Genomic DNA, 18,620 nt, shown 5'->3' on the forward strand with positions numbered 1-18,620 from the left:
TTTTTTAAAAAGTCAACCCCGGGCCCGCTAGGTCAAAATCAAGATTCAAACCAAAATTCGATTACCCATTCACCCCCGAGCCCTATTATATAATTTATTTCGAAATCTGACCTCAATTCGAGGTCTAAATCTCAATTTTATAAAAATCTCTAATTCTACAAAAATCCCTAATTTCTACCATAAAATCCTAAATTTGATGTTGAAATCTTATGAAATATAATGGGTAATTGAAAATAAATAGATCAAAGTCAATTACCAATGAATTTAGGAAGAAATTCTCTTGAAAAAATCGCCTCTAGGGTATTTAGAGTTGAAAAAATGTGAGAAATGATCTAAGTCCCATTTCCCCCCTCTTTTGCCCAGTTTCGGATGTCGCAATTGCGATGTCTTGTTCGCAAATGCGATAAAGGAGTCGCAAATGCGAACCCTGTCTTAGAAGAGGCAGTTGTTGCAAATGCGACATTTTGGCTCGCAAATGCGACCTTCCATCCTTTGCAAATGCGAAGCAGTCAACAGTGGTAAGTGGTCAGTGATGTCAATTGCGATCACTTCCTTCGCAAATGCGAAGGTCCACAGTCGCAAATGCGAACAAAAATCTCGCAAGTGCGAGGTTCACCAGCACAGCACATGCTCGCAAATGCGAATCATTGTTTGCAAAAGCGAGGCTTGCAATTGCGAGCCAGACCTTGCAATTGCGAGATCTACAACAGTTCACCAGAAATGGCATTGCACCAGCAGTCCTAGCTTTAGCCAAATTCATCTAAAACATGTCTGAAACTCACCCGAGCCCCTCAGGCTCCAAACTAAATATGCACACAAGTGTAATAACATCATACGAACTTGCTCGCGCAATCAAATCAACAAAATAACATCTAAATCTACGAATCATTCCTTAAAACGAATGAATTTTCAAAGTGAAACTCAAAAACACTAAAATCACATTTAAGTGTCCGAATCATGTCAAATCACTTCCGAATTGAACCAAATTTTGCAGACAAGTTTCATATAGCAATACAGAATTATTCCATGTTTTAAAATCAAAATCCGAACCCGTTAGCTTAAAGTCAACTCACGGTCAAACTTAGTAATCTTTCAACTTTCAAAATTACTAGTTTTCGGCAAGATGAGTTAAAACAAGCTATGGACTTCCGAATTAAATTCCGGCCATACTCCCAAGTTCCAAATCATGATACGGACCCATCGAGACAGTCAAAATACTGATTCGGGTCCGATTACACAAAATATTGACCGTAGTCAACTCAAGTCATTTCAAAGACAAATATTCACATTTTCTTAAATTTTTTCACATAAAATTTTTTTCAGAAAAAGACACGGATTGCGCACACATATCGAGGAAGGCTAGACGGAGTTATTCAAAGTCTCGGAACACAGAATTGAAGGCTAAAACTCAAAATGACCTATCAGGTCATCACATGATTTGAATTGAAAACTGAAGTAGAATATGAACATGAAAAAAAATGTGTATCACACTGTGTATCATTATGTATCACATATGTATCATATTTGTATCAAATGTGTATCACATGTATACCTGTGTGTGAGATACATGTGTCGCAGAAGAATTTTTTGAACTCGATTTTAACTACGAATTTAGTTACAAAATCAGTCCGAATCACCTCCAATCTTCCTCAAATTTTGTATCTTGACTCATCTATATGTTTTCAATGAATTTCAACCATACCCATTGAAAAATGTCATTTTTTGCTTAGATTTTTGGAATCTTGTATATATATATATTTTTGTATTTTATCACCTTATTTGCTACCTCATCTAGGAAATTTCCTTTCCGTCTTGCATTTAATATTGTTATCACGCTTAAAAATATAGAAGGGGATCTTTGCGTGTGATTCTTGGAGAGAAAGTACCTTATTTATTTGGATTTTTTTATTTTATATATGCTTGAATAGTTTTGATAAATCTACGATTAATGACTAGAGGTTAGTAAGTTGAGATATTTTTGTAAGATTCCCTATTTTAAACTACAAATTCTTTGTTATAGGTGGGCTAATAAAACAACGTTCAAAAGAAAACAAGTTATACGGACTATAAAGTAAAACAAAAGAAAATTTTGAAAAAACCGCGCTTCCCTTTCTCTGGATAATGGAAGCTTTGTTTGTTTCTCAGTCATGCTAGCAAAGCCGAACTTCTTACATGTCCGCCTACGTTTGCCTTTCTCAGAATTTGCGCTTCCAAATCTTAAATACTCAACTTCTTCAAACACCCTTTTGAACGCCGGCGCTAAAACAAACAAAATCTTGATTTATTGTAACACCCAGATCGCACATAATGGCCGAAACGGAAACATTAAAGAAGCTGAATCCATTTTCAACCGTATGCCCACCAAAAATATCGTTTCTTGGACCGCAATGCTTACGGCGTATTCCCAAAACGGGCAACTCAAGAAAGCTCGTGCACTATTCGACGAAATGCCTGAAAGAAGTGTCGCTTCGTGGAACGCAATGCTGACGGCTTACATGAGGAATAGGTTTGAAATTAATGGGATATTCAGTTTTTTTCAGCTGATGCCTGAGAGAAATTCAGTGTCTTTTGCTGCGATGATTACGGGATTTGTTAATGCAGGGAGGTTTGATATGGCGGAGAATTTGTATAATCAGACTCCTATGGTTTTGCGGGAACCTGTTTGTTCGAATGTACTGATAAATGGTTATTTGAAAGTTGGGAAGTTAGACGATGCAGTTCGTGTTTTTATTGGTATGGTTCGAAACGATATTGTTTCTTGTAGTGCAATGATTGATGGGTACTGCAAGAATGGGAGAGTTATTGAGGCTCGGGAGTTGTTTGATACGATGAAAGAGAGGAATGAGGTCACTTGGGGTGCTATGATTGATGGGTATATGAAAATTTGTTGTTTCAAAGATGGGTTTGAATTGTTTCTAAGAATGAGAAGGGAAGGTGATATGAGAGTGGAGCCTACTATACTAACGATCATGTTTGAAGCTTGTGGAAGATTTAGTAAACATCAACAAGGTTATCAAGTCCACGGATTGGTTTCCCGTTTGGGATTTGAATTTGATGTTTTCTTGGGTAATTCACTGATCACTATGTATTCTAGATTTTGTTGTGTAGATGCAGCTAAACGTGTGTTTGATTCAATGTTAAGGAAAGATGTCATTTCATGGAATTCTCTTATTACTGCTTTTGTTCAAGCTGGAAATCTTGAAGAGGGATATGAGCTTTTCAAAAGGGCTCCGGAAAAGGATGTTGTTTCTTGGACAGCCATGATCACAGGGTTTTCTGAAAAAGGGTTGACTGAAAAATGTGTTCATCTATTTACAATGATTCCCCAGAAAGATGATGTTTCTTGGACAGCTCTTATCTCTAGTTTTGTAAATGAAGGGGAATATGAGGAGGCTTTTCGCTGGTTTAATAAAATGCTTCGAAGTGCAGTTAGACCAAATCCTCTAACTTTAAGTAGTATGCTTAGTGCTTCAGCTGGTCTGGCAATGTTAAATCAAGGTCTGCAAATTCATGCATATGTAATGAAAACGAATATGGAGTTAGATTTGTCTATCCAAAGTTCTCTTATCTCAATGTATTCCAAGTGTGGAAGTTTAGATGATGCCTACAGGATCTTTAAATTCATAAATTTCCCGAATATTGTTTGTTTCAATGCAATGATTACTGGATTAGCCCAAAATGGCTATGGCAAAGAAGCCCTTAAGTTGTTTGACCAGTTGCAGAATGAAGGTGAGCAACCTAATGGTATTACTTTTCTCGGGGTACTTTCAGCCTGTATGCATGCTGGGCTCGTAGAAGAAGGATGGAAATACTTCAAATCCATGAGATCATTATACAACATTGAACCAGAGCCTGATCATTATACTAGCATGGTTGATATCCTCGGACGAGCTGGTTTACTTGATGAAGCAAGTAATCTAATCAATTCAATGCCATTCAAGACACATTCTGGGGTTTGGGGTGCTCTTTTGGCTGCCAGCAAGACTCATTTGCGTCTTGATCTTGCAAAGCTTGCAGCTCATAGAATTTTGGACTTGGAACCAAGTAGTGCAGCTCCTTACGTGATCTTGTCAGACCTGTATTGCATTGTCGGAAAGAAGAAAGATGAGGAACAAGTTAGGTTGGCAAAGAAATTGAAAAGAATAAAGAAATATCCAGGTTGCAGTTGGGTTTTGTTGAAAAACAACGTTGGTTTATTTCTCTCCGGAGATCAGTCCCATTTGAACTTTGAAGAGATCAGCTGTACATTGTGGACAATTATGGATGAAATGAAACAATTAAGATGCATAGACCATGAGCTGTTACCATTTTAAAAATGATAATTTCTGTCAGAAAAAGGACGTCCTCAATTAAAACGCTTGTCCACCAACACAACTAAAATGAAACTGTCATTTGCATGCCTTTTATCCATATGTTTTTCTTGGATGGTTGAAGAGGATAAGGGATGTATTTTAGCAAAAGGCTGTAGATATTCTAAGGTACCAGTTTGAGTTCTATAGTCAAGTGATGCCTTCTGGAAGAAATTTAATGAGTTTCTAAAGGGCATTTCCAGACATTGTCCATTCTGCAATGTTTGGCAAGGGGAAGTCTGAAAAGATTGCCATCCTGACTTATTGAATCAGGGGGATGATGACATGTCAATTGTCCACAAACCTGCTTAACTGAAAGGTGTTTGTAGTTATTATCGCTTGCATGGTCCTCTCGTTAAGTTTTCACAGGCGGAGTTACAGCATCATGTACAGCTCTCCCATCTGAGAGGTTGCCCTTTCTCCCCGGTTAGTTCACTCCTTGCTAGTGCCTACAATTTCTTTTAACTTTTGAAAATAGAGAGGTACGGTTATCGAAAGAGCGGGTCTTTCGGAAACAGTCTTTCTACCTCCTCAGGATAGGGGTAAGGTCTGCGTACACACTACCCTCCCCAGACCTCACTTGTGGGATTTCATTGGGTTTGTTATTGTTGTTGTTTGTGGTTCTTATCCTGCAATATTATATTAATTTTGAGGCCGCATTTAATCACTCAATTGGATAGTGATTATTTTCCCAACTTAAAATCTGTGTATACATTTTTGAAGCTGCAAGTCTGCAACCTTTTTTCTTAACCAATAAGTAACTCTTTTTTGTAAAGTATAGGAATCATTCACAGCATAACATTGTAGACAGGAATTATTCACAACATATGCATAACCTTAGCATCCTTGAGACCGGTAGTAGCTGCAATAAAAAACAGACAAAAATGACAGTACACACTTTGGCTGGCTAGCATTTGGCTGTAGATTCCCAAATTTGTTTTAAGAAATCTGATTTGGGTGAAGTTTGGTGTGAAGATGAAAATCTGTTTGGACATAATTTTTCAAAATATATTTCACTTTAAAAAAAAATATGAAATGTGCTTATAACCATAAGTTTTAAAAATTATTAAAAAATACCCAACAACTCTGAAGAAAATTCATACAAAACAAGCGAAACAAATATGAAGATAATTCATACAAAACTAGCAAAATAAATATGAAGAAAATTTATACAAACATTAGCAGATTTTAGCAAATTACCTTCAAATTTTGTCTTTGCGATGGATTGTCAAGATTGGCACAACAACTTTGGTGAAGGTTTTCTTCTGTTTATATAGAAGGGCAAAGCCCCATGAGAATAATGAGGGGAAAATGGGTAGATATGGATTTGTTGGGTCATAATAACAGAAAGTGGGTTATTTTATAAAATACAAAAGTTTGGAGCAATTTTTGAATTTTTTTTAAAAACCAAACAGTAATATTTTAGGCCAAAAAATAGCTCTTGAGCTGGTGTTTGGATTTGAAAATTTGCCAAAATATGGATAAAATCTATAAACAAATAGCTATTTGCCAAAAAAAAAAAATTAGGAAATTTTTTGGCAAAACCTATGACCAAACGGGGGCTTAAATTCCACATCCACCTTTACAACCACCATCTCTATCTCCAGGATATTTGCTGCTACACCTCCGCTGCAGTCACTTCCTCTGTCACATTTTTTATGAAAGCTACTGTGGCAGCTACAGCAGCAGTCACCATATTTGCTGCTTTTGGGTCTTTCACCATTTTCAAGCATCATGACATGCTTGTAGAGAAGGAGAGCCTTAACGTAATTGATAAAGTTGCTACTACCATGTGATTAGGAGGTTAGGGATTCGAACCGTGGAAACAGTTACTTACAGAAATGTAGGGTAAGACTGCGTACAATAGACCTTGTGGTCCGGATCTTCCCCGGACCTCGCGCATAGTGGGAGCTTAATGCACCGGACTGCTAAAAAAAAAGACATGCTTGTTGAGGAGATACAGAGGAGTCACATTTCTTGTCACATTGCAGCGCCTTTTCTTTTCGCCACAATGCACAGAACACAAAATCAAAACTATGGCAGCATCAGAGCTGCGGATGGTCAGTGCAGTTACATATGCTTTCTCTGTATTTGACCCGCAGATGATTTAGAACTGTGTAAATTGAAACCATAATTTCAATCTACTACGTATAAACTAAAGTCATGCAAGTGAGAACATTTTGTTGAAGTCTAGAAGAAGAATAATTGACATCTCTCATCTAATCTTATAAGAAGTGATTAAGAAGTTGTGCTCAAGTATTGTATTTGTGAAATTACATACTTTTCTTGAAAAGATTTAAGATAAAGTTAATGGATTAATTTTAGCAATAATAACATCATGCGTCATTTGTTTTTGGGATAATACATAAATACCCCTACCAAAATCAACTGCACACCTCAACTTTGCTGCGTCTTATTGTCCCGTAAATTGTTTTGGGCGGTGTTAATATCAATTTTTCACTTTATTTTCATAAAAAAAATTCTTTTTCCACTACAAAACCCTCAGAAATCTTCCAAGAAAAGCTACAACTATACAACCACAATTTCAACTTTCAAGGACTACTTCTTAATTTATTTTTTTTAAGTTACTTTTCCTCTAAATATTGTCCAAACGGGCAATCCAATTATCTTGACTTTGACATTTCTATCACAACAAGCTTTAAATATAATATGAGCGAAATTACAACTTGAAATTGAAACATTAAGTACTAAAGAATAGTAATTACAATTTTGACCTATTCAAAAACAACCACCTCCGCCTCCACCACCGCCACTACCACTGCTGCTGCCATGACCACCCCCTCAACCAAAACCACCACCACTGTCACCTTGAAAGCCACCACTACTCGTATTACATGTTATGTTGGTCAGAGTAGCCATGGCAATAGTACCATCATTAGTTTGATGGGCAAAAACTCTATTCCCTAGGCTTGCAATATTGGTTCCTGCGGGAAGCTCGTCATTTTTCTGCTTCTTGCTGGAACTAAATGCACAGCAAATAAAGAAGACAAGAAACGCCACACACACAGGTAGGACCGAAAAGATATCATAACAGATTCCTCCATGTTAATTTTTACCCCCACAAACTGTTGGAAGAGTTGCAAGAATAGAAGACTGCGACTTTGACCGTGCGTGTAATCACTATCCTTACGGAATTTTAAAAAGGGCAGCCCGGTGCACAAGGCATTCCGCGTTCATGCAAGGTGGGGGAAGGGCCGCACCCTAAGGGGTGTGATGTAGACAGTCTACTGTTGCGACCAAAAACACCCACGCAAGTGCACGTGATCGTCAAGTAATAGAGTAGTGAGTAGAGTATCGTTCCCTCGAAGACTTGTGATCAACTATTGACTGATTCAAACCCAATTACTTTACTTATTCAAGAGATGTGTCACAAAATAAAGATATATTTATTTCACTACCTAAATTATCAAGAAATAATCTAACTAAAGCAATTAACCAAACGAATAGCAGCTTCGAATAACACACAGTAGGAGAGGATATTCCAGGGTCACGGGCTAGTTAACAATCTTGTTGTGTCCTTAGCTTAAGATGACTAATCGATTTATCTGGGTTATTGATTGACAAGGTTTATATTACTCGTAAGAATCTGTCGACTTCTTACTCGCCTGCTCAAGTTAACTCAATGCCTATATTTCTATGGAATTAAGATTAACAAGAACGCATTTACAATTCCTGTATTTTAACCAAGCACGGCAAGTGGGTATATGTCTATCCCAATTGCAAATCCGTTCCCCGAGGCCCGGGTTCAAGAACTTGCTCTATTTAATTCTATATGCAACCTAGAATTCCCACTTTCGAGTTCAACTCTAGATTCATAGATAGTGTTTCACTGTTAGCTACTCAGCAAAACAATTAATAACAGAATCAAATAAACAACCCAATATGATAAACCAACTTTGTCAAATTAAACCTCAAACAACAACATTCATGTTTTACCCATGACCCTAGAACAATGGGTTTTAGCCACTCATACTATTGTTCATCACAAGTATATTCAATTTCATCATAATTAGCAAAAACAAAGAGAAGAAAAGAAAAACTTGATGATCCAATTTCCTCCTTGCCTCTTGCCTCTCTCTGTCTTGCTTTAGCCTATGAAAACCTTGATAAAAACTTCCTTGGGCGAGCTTGACCTTATATAGGTTAAGTGAATTTTTTCTCCAGATTTCCACTTTTGCCCCTAATGAACCATCGCCGGATTTTGGACTAGCGCTGCAGCGCATTTGGCCGCGCTAGTTTGCTGAGGTTCTGTCTTGGCCGCGCATTTGTTAGCGCTGCAGCGCATTTGGGCGCGCTAGCCCAGTTGTGCTGTGGCCTTAATATTTTGCCTTGTCTTCAACCATACAAAACTCCGAGGGATCTTTGTTGCTCCAAAATGGTTCCAAATCACATTTTCTAGCATAATATAAGCTTCTTAACCTGAGATATATACAATTCACAATTAGAGCCCATATTTCATCAATTAATCATAATATGACCTTGGAATATAATCAAGCGAAAGCATACATAATAGCTAAATCATCTAGATTTTTCCTATTATCAACACCCCACACTTAATTCATTGCTAGTCCTCGAGCAATCAAACTATACTCTCTAGAGATTCATTCACTCAACCTTTTCCTCTAACGCCTTACACCTAGAACAATGTACATACATTACGCCTAGTAGTGAACAACCCTAGCCTCAAAGCCGACTCTCAAGTGCCCTGCAATATTCACACTTCCTCAGAGTACTCTACACAGAAGTCAAGATTTGCTTTTCCGTCACGAATCATATGCCCTCACAATCACAGCAAAATTATATAGATCAATTCACACAATCGAATTTCATGATATTATCAACGAATAATCACTCACACTCACAAAAGAAGTCACATGTATGCAAATGGTACCATAAGCTTGCCCTTAATGTAAATCTCTACTAATGTAGGCTCACTCGGTCTAAAATCAATTAGGATTTTTTTATGGTTGTAATATGGGCTAAGGGACGGGTAGAATATATTTAGGAATAGTGTTTCACCCTTCTAAGCACTTTAACACATCACATAATCACTTTGAGCGCAATTTCTTCAATCCCTACTTCAATTTCATAACTAAAATCACTCCCAATACTGTTCCCTCTTTCTTTAAGCACTACTTTAGTTTATACCCACTAGCAAGAACAAGACAATTTATTCACCTCTTTTTTTTTTGATAGTGGTGTATTATTTCACAAAACAAGTGCACCTTTCTTCCTTCTATTGGTTCCACTCAAAAGCCACCCCACTCTTAGTTCCTTCTTACTTCTGTTAGCGCTCATTTTTCAATTAAAGTGCTTTAAGAGGTAAAAGGATCAAAACAATGTCAATTAAGAATAAAAAGGGTATAGGCTTGTAATGTGGGTGCCAAATAAAAGTCTATAGGCTCAAAAGGGTTAACTAGGGATAGATTTTATTTGTGATAAGCAATTAAGCTCAAAAAGGTCAAAGAAAGCCTAAGATCATTTTTCAAACCGAGCATCACCTAAGATTTCGCTTCAATTCACATACTGGGCAAGTTCTAGACACAAGTACAATGCATGGACTATACAAAAACCTCACCACACATGGCATATGACTCATTCAGATTAGCTCATCAAGACGCTCCGTTACGAGCATTCAATTCAGTACAAACATACAAATTACGGCACCTTCAGTGAGATTCAACAATTAAGACTAAGCGTTACACTCTAGGGTCTATTGTGTTCAGGTGTGTCAACGCTCTGGGGTCTCTTTCAATTATAGCTCGTGGCCCATTACCCTAATCTACAAAATCAAAAAGAAAACAAAAATAAAAACTACCTATGCCCGGTTCAAGTCAAAACCCTTGGAAAAGAACCGCGGCCTAAAGAAAAACCAAGGGGGAGTTGATACACTACCTAAGAAGAAAAAAATCTTTTTGGTGTTTTCTCTAGACTCACTTCCCTCAAGAAAATCGTCTAAAAGATCCGTCATCAGGAAGAGCCTACAATTTTTCAGTTTTTTTTTCTCGACTCAATCCCTCAAGAACCCCGTCGAAAGGGATCCGTCGTCGGGCAGAGCCATTTACCTAAATTAACAAACGACTCCTACTCAACAAAAACTTTCAAGTCAATATGAAACAAACAAAACAAACAGTTAATTCATACAACTATATACAACATACACTGAAGAAATCCCCCCTACTCAACAAAAACTTTCAAGTCAATATGAAACAAACAAAACAAACAGTTAATTCATACAACTACATACAACATACACTGAAGAAATTCCCACCCCACACTTAAAATGCAGACATGTCCCCATGGATGAAACTTAGAAAGAGCAGAGAGGTGAAGGACTTCCCTAAGGTGTTACTCCTGGTCGGAGACGGTTTCGGGGTTCACGTTGCACGCACGCCCCAAAGCTCGTAGCCAACCCATAAACTTCTTCTCCGACTTGACTTGTCGGTCAACTATAGAGTCCACACGGGTGCCCAACTCAATCATGGAGGCCCGCATACCTGCCATATCCTGCTCCATAGCAGTAAAACGAGACACCCGGGCAGCCCCGGAAGATGTTGCAGGCGCAGAGGTTCCGGCAGCTGCCATATTTTGCTCCTGGGCCAGTGGTGCGGCCCCTTCAAGCTCCTCATCACTATCCTCATCGTCGGACTCATCATCAGAGCTGCTTGATGTTGCTGCCTCTCTCACTGCCGGCTCCTTGCCCGTCTTCACTTTATCCGCACGGAACTTGCCTTCCTTTTTGACCAGCCCATCCACAGCTATATTTTCTGGCACATGGGCATCCCTATAGTTGAGTAACTAAAGAAGGGAAAAAAAATCCATGCCTCTTTACCTGGCTGCGGACGAACATCTCGTCGTGTATAACCTTAGCCACATCAAAGTCGTAGCCATTGACAAAGCACCAGATAAGAGCAGCTCGGGGCCCATTGACCTCCGTTTTATTGAGCGACGGGATTAGGCGGTTGTTAATGAGGTGCAGCCAACACTTGGCTTAATAGGTGAGTGATGAGGAAAGGAACTTATCCCCATAGTCCATCCAGGTTACTTCTTTGCCGGGTACACAAATAGTCTCAAAGAATCTCTCTCATTTTCTATCGGTCATTGGGTGGCGCCCATAATCATGAAAGTAATCACCAGTCACCGGGGGAGGAGGCAGTTGATAGGTCGCCCGTATTGCCTCAACAGAGGCATTCACCGCTCGCCGGCGTACCGTGACTATCCCATTATTATGCTCTGGCACGTTGGCGTAGAACTCCCTTTGGCATTGGCCTCACCGGGCTCATTGAGGAATGTTTGCAATCCCCGCCTCATCAACTCATCATACACACGAGGGCAAAATTTCTGAAGCCATCGAATGTCAACACCTCTCTCCGGAATAGGCTTTCGACGAGCCTTTTCTGCAAATAGGGCCTGAGCTTTGGGCGATACGAACTTAGTAGCATCAAAAGAGGGTGCAGGGGCAGCCCCTCGTGAAGGCCTAGCTGAGCCAGCTTGACTGCTCGATGAAGCACCTTTGGTACGTCGTTTCTTGGAAGGAGTCATGATACCTGTAAAACAATAACACATTATCACAGCCTAACAAAAAATTTTGTGACTCAATGCGGTTACTCAGACTTCACACGCATCCGGGGTCACAAACTATATACTCATGTTCATTGGGACCTTTCCACAAACACATTGTGGGCATTAGGCCTTCACAACTCTTTTTTAATCATGATAGAGCAAGACACACCCACCTACATTCTCCAACATTACCAATCACGGGGGATTCCACCCCACACTTATCATCTACTAACGCCACAACATATGGCACCAAAATCTCTACATTAAAACTACATACAACTACTAAAACTAAGGTATATATATACACAAACTCTGAAAAAAACCGAAAATAAAAAAAAATAAAAAAAATAGAAAAACAGAGAGATGAGAAAGAGAAGGAGAGACTAGGGTTCATACCTGTGGAGAGGGATAGTGGAGAAGAAGATGGGTGATTAAGTTGGTGGAATGTGGGGGGAAAACGCTGGAAGAATTTGAGTGAAGGGTTGGGGATTTTGGTCGTATGAATTGGGGAGGTGGGAGAGGTTGAGTGAATTGGGGAGGTGGGTAAGTAACTTGAGGGTAAGTAAGTTAGGTGAAAAAGAAAAAGAAAACGAAAAAATAAAAATAAAAAAAAATCTACACTAAAATGCCGGAATTTCAACGGGGCATGCGCGGTTAGATGCACTGCAGCGCTAAAAAATGCGCGGCCAAGGCAGAATGTTTTCATTTTAGCGCGCCCAGATGCGCGGTCAAATGCGCTGCAGCGCTAGTAGCGCGGTCAAATGAGCTTCCGCGCATTTTTTAATGCGGCCAAGGCAGAATGTTTTCATTTTAGCGCGCCCAAGTGCGCGTCCAAGTGCGCTGCCTCGCGTCTGGCAATTTTTCTTTCAACTTTTCACCTGTTCTTACCTTGTTCAATGGCCTTTGCATCCACCCTCTGTCACCTGCATTGGTTAGCTCTTCCTAAAAGACAAAATTAACACTACAACAGGGTTGCCTCCCAACCAGCGCCTTATTTAACGTCGTGGCACGACAGTTACAACATTTCAATGGGTTGCCTCCCATCCAGCGCCAGATTTAACTTCGCGGCACGACTTAACATGTTCTCAAGCATCCTTCAAATCCATCGAGGTCTTGTGACGTGCAAAGTCACCACCCCAGTAATGTTTTATTCGCTGACCGTTCACCAAGAAGGTGCCAGTTGAACTCATATCTCTCAATTCCACGGCTCCATGAGGTTTCACGCTTACCACAACAAAAGGGCCCGACCAACGAGATTTAAGCTTTCCAGGAAAAAGTTTCAATCTCCAATTGAACAAAAGAACTTGCCCTGGCTCGAACTCTCGAAATTGAATGTGCTTGTCATGCCACCTCTTAGTCTTCTCTTTGTACAATTTGGCATTCTCATATGCGTGTAATCGAAACTCCTCGAGCTCATCTAGTTGCAGCAACCTCTTCTCTCCAGCCAAGTCCCCATCCATATTCAACTTCTTTATTGCCCAATAGGCCTTGTGCTCAAGCTCAACGGGCAAGTGACATGCCTTCCCATACACTAATCTATACGGAGAAGCACCTATGGGAGTTTTGTATGCTGTTCGGTACGCCCATAATGCATCGTCTAACTTCCCAGCCCAATCTTTTCTATTTGCACTCATCGTTTTCTCAAGAATTTGCTTGACCTCTCGGTTTGAAATCTCCACTTGACCACTCGTCTGTGGGTGATAGGTATTGGAGACTTTATGCTTGACCCCATACTTTGCAAGGACGTTGTTCAACAGTTTATTGCAGAAATGCGTACCTCCATCGCTGATCAACACTCTGGGAGTTCCAAAACGGGTAAAGATGTGCTTTTTGACAAAGCTTACCACCACCTTTGCGTCGTTAGTGGGGAGAGCAATGGCCTCCACCCACTTAGACACATAGTCAACTGCCACCAAGATGTACCTATGACCGTTAGAGTATGGAAACGGTCCCATGAAGTCAATTCCCCAAACATCGAACAGCTCCTCTACCAGAATGTTGTGCAGTGGAATCTCGTGCTTCTTCGTGATTGTTCTGGTTCTCTGGCACCTGTCACACATTTTAACAAAGGCATGTGCATCCCTGAACAATTTTGGCCAATAAAAACCTGATTGCAGGACTTTCTGAGCGGTTCTGTCTCCACCGTGATGAGCCCCATATGGCGAGGAGTGACAGCTATGAAGTATGGAGCTCATTTCTTCCTCAGGAACACACCTCCGCACCAACTGATCAGCACAGAGCTTGTACAAGAATGGCTCATCCCACATGTAAAGCCTCACGTCATGCAAGAACCTTCTTCTATTGTCTAGTGTCAATTCTGGTGGTGTCACTCCACTTGCAATAAAGTTCACATAGTCTGCATACCACGGAGCTGTGCTTGAGGTGATTGCCAATAACTGCTCATCAGGGAATGTTTCTTTGATTGCACCCCCTTCAGCCACATGGTTCCGATTTTCTAATCTGGATAGGTGATCTGCCACTTGATTTTCTGTTCCTTTACGATCCCGGATCTCCAAATCAAACTCTTGCAACAGTAGGACCCACCGAATCAATCTCGGCTTGGCGTCCTTTTTCTCAAACAAGTACCTGATGGCTGAATGATCTGTGTAGACGATGACTTTGGTCCCCACAAGATATGACCGGAACTTGTCAAACACCCACACCACTGCAAGTAACTCTTTTTCAGTGACGGTATAATTCATCTGAGCTGGGTTCAGGGTCTTGCTCGCATAGTAGATGGAATGAAAGATCTTGTTTCTCCTTTGCCCCAAGACAGCTCCAATAGCTAAGTCGCTTGCGTCGCACATCAATTCAAATGGTTGCTCCCAATCCGGAGCAACTATGATCGGTGCAGTCACCAACTTGCCCTTCAGCTCCTCGAATGCCTTCAGACAGGCATCATCAAATTTGAAGGCAACATCCTTCTCAAGCAACCTGCACAAGGGAGATGAAATTTTCGAGAAATCTTTAATAAAACGACGATAAAAACCTGCATGGCCCAAGAAACTGCGGATGCCTTTGACAGATATCGGTGGAGGCAGTTTTTCAATTACTTCCACCTTTGCCTTGTCCACTTTAGCACCAAGTTAGTCTCTTCACACCGAGAAAGTACTTTATCGAGGTTCATTAAGCAGTTATCAAAAGAACATCCAAAAACAGAAAAATCATCCATGAATACTTCTACAAACCTCTCGACCATATCAGTGAAAATGGCCATCATACACCTTTGAAAAGTCGCAGGTGCATTACAAAGACCAAAGGGCATTCTCTTGAACGCATACGTGCCATAAGGACACGTAAAAGTGGTCTTCTCTTGGTCCTCTGGGGCTATAGAAATCTGATTATACCCAGAGTAACCATCCAAGAAGCAGTAGTACTCCTGGCCAGCTAACCTATCAAGCAATTGGTCGATAAAGGGGAGGGGAAAGTGATCCTTCCGGGTGGCATTGTTCAATTTTCTATAGTCAATGCAAATTCTCCACCCGGTAATAGTTCTTGTAGGGATTAAATCATTATTCTCATTAACTACCACAGTCATCCCCCCTTTCTTGGGTACACATTGGACGGGGCTTACCCATTTGCTGTCTGAGATAGGAAATACAATACCCGCATCAAGCCACTTAATCACTTCTTTTCTTACCACCTCTTTCATGATTGGGTTAAGTCGTCGTTGTTGCTCGACACTGGGCTTGTGTCCGTCCTCCATGAGGATTTTATGCATGCAAAAGGCTGGACTAGTGCCCTTTATGTCGGACATCGTCCACCCAATTGCTCGCTTGTGCTCTCGTAGCACTCTCAACAGCTTTTCTTCCTGCAATTTAGACAAGTCAGAAGAAACAATAACAGGTAAAGTGTCATAGTCTCCCAAATAAGCATATTGCAGGTGAGATGGGAGAGGTTTAAGATCCAATTTCGGGGCTTCCTCAATTGACGGCTTTGGAGGAGGTCCCTGTGGCCTGTTCAAAGGTTCAAAGGGGTGTGTCCCCTGCATGTATGCACAAGATGTATCAAGAATGTGCATCATCTCCTCAACCTCCTCATCATTCCCCAGGCTATCAAATAACATAAGTGCTTTCTCTAGAGAATCGTCTAGATATACACTTGGATCACGAATTTGCTCATCAACCTTAATAACTGATATCATGGACAGCTCGTCATTGTGACAGGGGAGTTGGATTGCTTTGTAGACATTGAAAACTGCTTCCTCCTCATCTACCCTCAAGATCATCTTTCCCTTTCTCACTTTGATAATTGCATCACCAGTAGCCAGGAGAGGTCGCCCTAATATGATTGGGACCAGTTCATCAGCCTCATAATCGAGGATAATGAAATCAGCAGGGAAGATGAATTTCCCAATTTGCAGCAACACATCTTCAATCACCCCCTCAGGGTGTGCTATCGACCTATCAGCCAGCTGCAACATCACAGTAGTTAGCCTTGGAGCTCCAAGACCCAATTGCCTGAACAACGATAGGGGCATCAGATTTATACTTGCCCCCAAATCACAAAGAGCACGACCCACATCAATATTACCAATGCGCACAGGAATCGTGAAGCTGCCAGGGTCCTTAAGCTTTTGAGGGAGCTTATTTTGGACCCTAGAAGTGCACTCCTCAGTAAGTGCAACTGTCTCAAATTCAGTTAATCTTCTCTTGTGAGCCACTATATCTTTTATGTACTTAGCATACTTTGGAATTTCACGGAGTACATCAACAAGTGGGATATTCAATTGAACCTGGCTCAACATGGAGAGAAATTTGCTGAACATGCGATCATCATTCTTTTTCTGCAATCTCTGGGGAAAAGGTGGTGGCGGCCTTGGGGCCCCCCCTGGCTCTGGAATTTCAGCAGTCTTCTTTGGCTTATTTGTCACTTTAGGGATCAACTCCCCCTCAGGCACGGGCTTATCTTTCCTTTTCTTTGGCACTTCCTCAAGTTCCTTCCCGTTTCTAAGTGTAACTGCATTCACTTGCGGATTCTTTTCTGTATCACTGGGGAGGGCTCCTGTAGGTCTAGTGTTTTGATTCGTTTCTAACTGCCCCATCTGCCTCTCAAGATTTCTGAAGTCGGTCCTGAGCTGCTGATTGTCAATCAACAACTTCTTTAGTAAATCATTTGTGCTCTCTTCCATTTGTTGGGGTGGTCTCTGAGGCTGATTAAAAACCCCTTGGTGTTTATACTGATTCTGATTCTGCTGATTTCCACCCCATGAGAAGTTGGGATGATTCCTTCAATTTGGATTGTAGGAATTCCCGTATTGTGCATGCTGGTTCGGTGGGCCTCTATTTTGCTGCCCCACATAATAGATGGATTCTAGATTCGTGGGGCACACATTACTCATATGGCTGTCACCACACAGTTCGTAGCAAATAGTCATCTGTTGTACCTGTTGCATTGGCTGTGGCTGCTGCATTGTCATCCTCGTCATCTGATTGGATAGCCTTGCAATTTCGGCTCTTATTGCTGACACCTCGTCGAGCTCAAGTAACCCAGCTGATTTTTGCTTAGCTGCCTTTCGTGAGTCACCATCACCTTGCGAGATGCGTCACAGAATAAAGATGTACTTATTTTACTACCTAAATTATCAAGAAATAATCTAACTAAAGCAATTAACCAAACGAATAGCAGTTTCGAATAACACACAGTAGGAGAGGATATTCCAGGGTCACGGGCTAGTTAACAATCTTGTTGTGTCCTTAGCTTAAGATGACTAATCGATTTATCTGGGTTATTGATTGACAAGGTTTATATTGCTCGTAAGAATCTGTCGACTTCTTACTCGCCTGCTCAATTTAACTCAATGCCTATATTTCTATGGAATTAAGATTAACAAGAACGCACGTACAATTCCTGTATTTTAACCAAGCAAGGCAAGTGGGAATATGTCTATCCCAATTGCAAATCCGTTCCCCGAGGCCCGGGTTCAAGAACCTACTCTATTTAATTCTATATGCAACCTAGAGTTTCCACGTTCGAGTTCAACTCTAGATTCGTAGATAGTGTTTCACTGTTAGCTACTCACCAAAGCAATTAATAACAAAATTAAATAAACAACCCAATATGATAAACCAACTTTTTCAAATTAAACCTCAAACAACAACATTCATGTTTTACCCATGACCCTAGAACAATGGGTTTTAGCCACTCATACTATTGTTCATCACAAGTATATTCAATTTCATCATAATTAGCAAAAACGAAGAGAAGAAAAGAAAAACTTGATGATCCAATTTCCTCCTTGCCTCTTGCCTCTCTCTGTCTTGCTTTAGCCTATGAAAACCTTGATAAAAACTTCCTTGGGCGAGCTTGACCTTATATAGGTTAAGTGAATTTTTTCTCCAGATTTCCACTTTTGCCCCTAATGAACCATCGCCGGATTTTGGACTAGCGCTGCCGCGCATTTGACCGCGCATCTGGCCGCGCTAGTTTGCTGAGGTTCTGTCTTGGCCGCGCATTTATTAGCGCTGCAGCGCATTTGGGCGCGCTAGCCCAGTTGTGCTGTGGCCTTGATATTTTGCCTTGTCTTCAACCATACAAAACTCCGAGGGATCTTTGTTGCTCCAAAATGGTTCCAAATCACATTTTCTAGCATAATATAAGCTCCTTAACCTGAGATATATACAATTCACAATTAGAGCCCATATTTCATCAATTAATCATAATATGACCTTGGAATATAATCAAGCG

The 18,620-nt window shown here is 40.6% G+C and overlaps 2 protein-coding genes across 2 annotated transcripts in view; one reads left to right on the plus strand and one right to left on the minus strand.

Moving 5' to 3' along the window:
- Positions 1–2,026: 2,026 nt before the first annotated feature.
- On the plus strand, positions 2,027–5,045 carry LOC109213900 (pentatricopeptide repeat-containing protein At1g53600, mitochondrial). Its single transcript, XM_019377740.1, has one exon. The coding sequence runs from the start codon at positions 2,148–2,150 to the stop codon at positions 4,311–4,313; it is 2,166 nt and encodes a 721-aa protein (XP_019233285.1). The 5' UTR covers positions 2,027–2,147; the 3' UTR covers positions 4,314–5,045.
- A 6,540-nt stretch (positions 5,046–11,585) lies between these two features.
- Positions 11,586–18,620, minus strand: part of LOC109213899 — a 10,627-nt gene continuing 3,592 nt past the window's right edge. Inside the window, exons 3-12 of the mRNA XM_019377739.1 lie at positions 17,320–17,465; positions 16,751–17,085; positions 15,778–16,393; positions 15,574–15,744; positions 15,508–15,518; positions 14,987–15,157; positions 14,054–14,867; positions 13,914–13,982; positions 13,093–13,822; positions 11,586–11,917 (exon numbers count right to left, since the gene is read on the minus strand). Of these exons, the coding sequence (XP_019233284.1) occupies positions 11,586–11,917; positions 13,093–13,822; positions 13,914–13,982; positions 14,054–14,867; positions 14,987–15,157; positions 15,508–15,518; positions 15,574–15,744; positions 15,778–16,393; positions 16,751–17,085; positions 17,320–17,465 (3,395 nt within the window). The remainder of the gene's footprint in view (positions 11,918–13,092; positions 13,823–13,913; positions 13,983–14,053; positions 14,868–14,986; positions 15,158–15,507; positions 15,519–15,573; positions 15,745–15,777; positions 16,394–16,750; positions 17,086–17,319; positions 17,466–18,620) is intronic.

The sequence above is a fragment of the Nicotiana attenuata genome, unplaced genomic scaffold, assembly GCF_001879085.1.
Source record: "Nicotiana attenuata strain UT unplaced genomic scaffold, NIATTr2, whole genome shotgun sequence".
In the NCBI taxonomy this organism is placed as follows: Eukaryota; Viridiplantae; Streptophyta; class Magnoliopsida; order Solanales; family Solanaceae; genus Nicotiana; species Nicotiana attenuata.

Coding starts and splice junctions, on each gene's coding strand:
- LOC109213900 (XM_019377740.1), top strand. CDS start 2,148: ATGCTAGCAAAGCCGAACTTCTTACATGTCCGCCTACGTTTGCCTTTC.